This window comes from Fundulus heteroclitus, chromosome 8 (assembly GCF_011125445.2).
Source record: "Fundulus heteroclitus isolate FHET01 chromosome 8, MU-UCD_Fhet_4.1, whole genome shotgun sequence".
Taxonomy (NCBI): domain Eukaryota; kingdom Metazoa; phylum Chordata; class Actinopteri; order Cyprinodontiformes; family Fundulidae; genus Fundulus; species Fundulus heteroclitus.
The window spans coordinates 32,156,205-32,162,882 of NC_046368.1; the positions used below are offsets into that span (position 1 = coordinate 32,156,205).

At 38.5% G+C, this 6,678-nt stretch overlaps 1 protein-coding gene across 1 annotated transcript; it reads left to right on the forward strand.

Moving 5' to 3' along the window:
- The first annotated feature begins 2,054 nt into the window (after positions 1-2,054).
- On the forward strand, positions 2,055-3,355 carry LOC105915596 (sialidase-4-like). The gene is made up of 2 exons (XM_036140727.1): positions 2,055-2,273; positions 2,356-3,355. The coding sequence occupies exons 1-2, from the start codon at positions 2,055-2,057 to the stop codon at positions 3,298-3,300; spliced, it is 1,164 nt and encodes a 387-aa protein (XP_035996620.1). The 3' UTR covers positions 3,301-3,355.
- Positions 3,356-6,678: the final 3,323 nt, after the last annotated feature.

The following is a 6,678-nucleotide window of genomic DNA, read 5'->3' on the forward strand; positions in this document are numbered from 1 at the left end:
TGCTTCATTGTTTTCTTGCATATTGGATTTTTACCTCCATGCATTTAAAAATGATTTAGAAAAGGTTTTTATATATGGCATCATCATCAACCCTAAATGTGAGTCATTTTGGTGCCCAACAATTATGGGAGAGTATAAATAAATAAAAAACATTTTCATGTCATGTAACTTGTGAGAGGAGGATTTTTCAATTTCCTTGTTTTAGTTGCTCAGATTTTAGTTCAGGGCCGCTGATATTTTGCAGCCTCTAGTTGTTTTTGCCGATTTAAAGACATGTTTCCCCCCACACATTTCATAGCATCTTGTTCCTCAAGGTTTTATTAGAAAAAAATAAAAAAATATGATACATTGATCAGCACGTCCTTTGAAACACCAAACAGAGTGCGAATAAGCATGCAATTTGAACCTGATTCTCAGTCATGTTTGAACAGGATACCCCTAAAATCTGGTGCCAGTATTTTCTGCTATTTATTGTAATTATGATTAAAGTGCCAACAAACAATGCCATAATTCATCAGTGTTTCTATGCTATGCTATGCTATGCTATATATATATATATATATATATATATATATATATATATATATATATATATATATATATATATATATATATATATATATATATATATATATATATATAGCTCTCCAAAATGACCTTCATTTATTTATTTATGCTGAAAAATAGCGTACACTGCAATGGTTAGAACTTCAATTACACAATCAATTTTGGAGGTTTGCGAACGTGATCAATATTTGATCACAGGTATATTTGTAATGAGACGAATTTCCATATCTGGAATTCTTCCCACGGTACATTGTAAATAATGGTGTCTTTCCCTAATAGTAGCACTGTACAGACATTCCTTTCAGGAAAAAAAACATACAGAGGCTACCTCACCTCGTGACTCTCTTACCTCTGTTTTAATTTGTTATGCAACTAACAAAATAGTTCCTTTTAATCATCTATATCTATATCTCCATTTTATTACAGTGCCTTGCAAAACGACTATCACCCTTGGACTTGAAGTGCCACAAACCTTGATTAATATTTTGGGATAATTTTTTATGGACCAACAGTAGGGTGTAATTCTGAAGTGGGAAGAAAACCATACACCATTTTCAAAATTTTTTACAATCTGCTCTCAGGTCTGATGACACATGTAAAATGCTATGTGTAAAAATAGATTAACACTGCACATCACATTGAAAACTCCATTCCATCTACAAAGTGTGGTGGTCGCAGCATTCTGCACTGGCAATGCTTTTCTTTCCAGGGACAAGAAAGCTTGTCAGAGTTGATGGGAAGATGCTCACCTTCTATCAGGACAATGACCTTAAACATAAAAACAGAGATATTTTGAAGTGATGTAGCTCAAAGTATATGCAGGTGTTAGAATGGTCCAGTCAAAGTTCAGACCTGAAATCTATTTAGAAATCGACTTGAAAAAAAATGTTTACGCTCTGCATCTTCTAAATCATTCTTGCCTGTTGTCATCAATCTCTACAATGCCTCCTGCTGAGATTCAGACCCCCCCCCCCCCTTTGTAATTCTGACTCAAAATCATTGACATTTATTCATTCTTGAAGCTGGATGCAAATTGTTTAGCTTTTCATACTAAAATGTTTTACCATTACAGGAGATGAGTCCTGTCCTGTTTACCCTTATTTACTCAATTTTATGTACAAACCAAAGAAAACATTAATCCTGAGTAGGTACATGTACCATGAATACAAAGCACACAACTGACATCCACAGTGTATCGTTTTGTTTTGCTTGGTGTCTGTTTTAGCCATTTATTATATGGGTGGGTATATTTTCTTCAAATATGTGATAAGCTTCACACTTATCACCATGTCAACCTCATGCATGCCCTTTATTCCAAATAATCCCAGATAAAACTCTCTTATGGCACTGAACCGTTCTTTACCTATAATAAATACATTATCACACTTTGATATGGCCCCACTGCAATTGCAATAACGTCTCCTCCCTATAAGCTGCAGAACCATGCCTGATAAAACATTGTTTGTTTTGTCCACAGAAGAGAAATCATGGACGCTTCAAGTACTTCTGAACAGCAGGGAACAGTCTTTCTTTCCAACAAGGAGGAGGTGTACAGGATTCCTGCTCTGTGTTATGACCAAGAAAAAAGCGTTCTGCTGGCCTTTGCAGAGAAGCGGAAAACCTCAAATGATGCCAGTGCGGAGGTGCTGGTTATGAAAACAGGAACTCTGATTAAAGACGAAACCACTCATGAAATAAGTGTTAAGGTAATCGCCTGAACCTGCTGTTTTCTCACTGTATATCATCCATTTCAGCTTGGCATTTACTCTGAATAACATCCCTTTGCAGTGGTCAATGTCCAGAAACGTGGTGGAGAAGGTCCATCTTGGTGGATATCGTCCCATGAATCCATGCCCAGTCTATGAAAGAACAACCAAAACACTCTTTCTGTTTTTCATCTGTGTTGAAGGCAATGTTTCAGAACCATGGCAAAGGTTCTGGGGCATCAACAAGGCCCGTCTCTGCTACATCACAACCAGGGATGCTGGTGAGACCTGGAGCTCAGTCACCGATTTGACAATAAATTTTCCTCAAATGAAAAAGTGGGCAACGTTCGCAGTCGGACCGGGCCACGGCATCCAAACAGAGAGCGGCAGATTGATCGTTCCAGCCTATGCTTATGGGTCTCGCTCCCCCTCATGCTTCTGTATATCGTGTTTTTTTGCGGTTTCACGTGCGCTCTGCTTTTACAGCGACGATAACGGTATGACGTGGCAGTCTGGCAACATGCTGGACGACAAATCGGTTGAATGTGAAATGGCTGAGGTTTTGGATGGCAAAGGCTCCTGGTACATTTATTGCAACGCCCGGAATGAGAGAGGTTATAGAGTGGAGGCCGTCAGTGACAACAGAGGAGAAGATTTCCTCACCCTTCCATCCGCTGGGAAGCTTGTGGAAACAGGTGGAGGCTGTCAGGGGAGTGTGGTTTCCTTTCCAGATCAATCTGGCATGGCAGGTTCAAACCAGGCGCCTAGTTGGCTCCTGTACTCCCATCCCACCAGTCAGTCCAAAAGGGTGGATTTAGGGGTGTATCTGAACAAATCCCCACTGGATCCAAATGCATGGAGCCAGCCTTGGATCATTAATGAGGGTCCCAGTGGTTACTCTGACCTGGCATACCTTGATGATGGTTGGTTTGCATGCCTGATGGAGCGTGGTGAAGCGTCTGAAATTGAACAAATAGCATGCCAAGTCTTTAGCTACTATCAAGTAAGCAAATTCATTAGAAACTGACTCTCAGTTATTTTTAATTTTATGGTGACAGCATTTTAATGGGCTCCTAGAACTGCTTCATATTAAAAATTAAGAAACAAAACAACATCCATCCATTTTCTTACTCACTTTAACCCTCATGGGGTCGTGAAGGGCAGTGCCTATCTCCAGGAGTTCAATGGGCGAGAGGCGGGGTACACCCTGGACAGGTCACAAAACAACAGGTTTTGGTTAATTAAAGGAATATTGCTGAACTGCGTAAGGGAGGTTCTGTTAAAGGACTACCCCCTTAATCCTATGTCACAAGATGCTCTGTGTGAATTGTGACCAAACTTCTAGACCAGCATTCTTACATGCTAACAGAGCAAATGTTGATAGGAACATTTCCAATTATCAACTTTTACACCTGAAAGGAAACAATATAATCAAAACTATACCCGCATCTTTAAAAAGTTGGATGATAACCTGAAAAAATTGCCTCTGATTATATATATTTGCATGTTTAAGTGCTTCAACAATGGCTTTGCTTCAGAAAAGGAATGGAGGTAAAAATATTATTTAATTTAATATTAATCGAATAATTTGTTTAAAGCTCATTAATTATAGGTTAATCATGAGGATATACCGGGGCGTCTTTGACTAATGGATTGATATTGATCATAACAAGACAGAACTATGTTACTAGTTATGTCTTTAACCTACTTAACTTACCTGATCTGTTCTCGTCACTGCTGATACACCTTTTCAGCAGTCGACCTGTTTCTCAGGTAGATGCTCATAACCAATGCTTACCCTATTGGGTAAGCATTTTCCTCCATGGGCTTTTTGTTCACAAAGTGAGAGGAGCAAATGTATAGTGTTTTCAGTGGTTTTCTCAAATTTAGAAGCCTTTCATCTTGATTCCTTGTCTGTTGATGAAAAAGGATACGCTGATAGCAGCAGTAATCCTGTTTCACTATGAGTGCATGTTGAACATGCAAATGTTCAAGCCACATGTTAACCTTACCTGATTATAGGTGCACTTGCGGACAGTGCAACATAATGGGACATGCCCAAACCTGGTTGGACCGCATTCATTTGCCTCAAAAACACAGCTCATTGCACACAATATGACATTCCTCTACTACAGGCAACCATAACTGATGATAACTTCACAACTCCACACTGAGTTTTAACGAACATTATTTGACATGTATTGATCAAAAACTGTTTCTTGTCACTTTATGTTCTGAAACTGTTTTCTGAAACTCCTAAAAAAGGCATTTTAAACTCTCTTATTTAAAAGAGGAAAAGAAAGCTCTGATTTCTGAGGGTTTCCAATGCTGCTCATCTTTATGCCATCTATCAAAGTTCTTCTTGTTTTAAAAATGTGATGTAAAAGTACAATTTTCCAAGCATGATGTAAAATTCTTCAAGTCATTTTCACATCACCCTAACAGTGAAGAATAGAGTATAATAAATACATTAAAGTCAAACATATTCTGTCACATTATTCATCTATTTGTCTTTTTAATCAGTTTTCAGTTTTGTGTGGCATTGGGTCCCCTATGTATCGAAGGTTATGGACATCAATGCAACTGTCTGGGGTTCAAATCCCAATCTCAGGAACCTTCATTCATGTCTTCCTTTCTCATCCGGTCTCTTTTGGTCTGAAAACTTTGAAACTAGAACTGGCTCCTCTATATATTTCTCCACCTTGGTCCAGCTCGGAGTCAAGAATACATAAGTTATATTGTCATTGTGTGTTACCATAATGACATTTTTAGTGAGGCAGACACAACAAAACTTAATCGTCATCTTATTTTTTAATATATATATATATATATATATATATATATATATATATATATATATATATATACACATATCGTGTGAAATGTTTTGTCTGCACTGTTGCCAAGTCCACTGTTTCTGAAGTCGCTTGTAAATTGTGAGTCACGTTTTTTTTGGGATAATTTTTGAACGTGCAGTTGCTTATTTGGGCTCTAATATAAGCAACTATAAATACATGTAAAGAGACCAGGTCCCACTGCACACTACAGACAGTGAACGGGCCAGCTGATATCCATTACTCTGTGGAAAAATAAATGCCACAAAAAAAGGTGAGAGGACAAAAAACATAACTCATACTTTATCCTATAACAAGATACAGTTTGAGATATCAAAAACCTCTTGCACAAAAAGCACAAATAAGACGAGACACATATAGCAGAAGGTAAACATTTGAGACCAGTCGCGTGTAAGTTCATCAGTTTTATGAGCATCAGTTATGTGTGTCTGTTTGGATATTTCCGTGAACACTCTCCAGAGGCCATTGTCCTTGATGTTATCAGCCGGCTAACAGTTCAGAAAGAATCCACAGATGTCAGCAGGGAAGGGGGGTAGCAGGGTAGAGTTCTGAGCTCAGAGTAGTTGCTGGACTACATTTCCCTAGAAACAGGGCACTGTAGTCCTGTTTCTTTTTCTGCTTCCTCATGGTAATAGTAGCTGCGCTTTATAAACTCTTATTTTGTCTCAGTTATTACTTCTTTTTCTTGGTCACTTTCTGTTCCCTCTCACTGGGCATAGAGTATGGATGTTCCTCCATTTCAACAGAAAATGGCAAATAGACTGGCGACCTGTCCAGGGTGTACCCCACCTCTTGCCTATTGACAGCTAGGCATGAGCACCCCTCGCGACCCCACAAGGGATAGACATGTTAGAAAATGGATGAATGGATGGCAAATAAAATGATCTACGGTCATCTTTGCTTGTTTTCAACTCCTCCTGTACTAAACGCAAGTCTTCATATTGAGTCTTTGCACGTGACGTCCCACTCTTCAAAAACTTTGCCCACTCCGCCATGACGGACATCAAAACTATGGGTATCCGTGCCTGTTACTACTGTAAAGCCTGTCCAGAAACAAACAAACAAACCAGCCTAATATCACTTTTATACATTAGTTTTCGCAGTACAATGGTTATAGTGTGCTGCACGATCTGAGGCACAAACAAACAAAGATGCAAGCCAAACTTGTCATTTTATCGTTTTTGTTCAGACGTAATGCATTTCTCATCCTTCCGCTTTTAACTGTATGGTTTCCTTGAAGCAGCATAGATCCTTGCAGTAATTATGTAAATCCAATGTAGGCCTACATGACAAAAGAATAAAATTGCATTAATTAACAAGCAACTCTTACCTTCGCCATTATGAGGTATCTTGTCTGTTATGGTTAGTTTTGTACAGAACTGAAATGCAGACTCAGACTCGAGATGTAAAAATAAATAATCTTTTATTTTAACAAAAGGCACTTCCAAAAGGGAAGGAAAACAAAGGGGTGCAAGACTCTCCAGTTAACCTCCGTAGGGTTGATCACAAGGCAAGACTTTCCTGTTAACTTGCAAACTTGGACTTGGAAC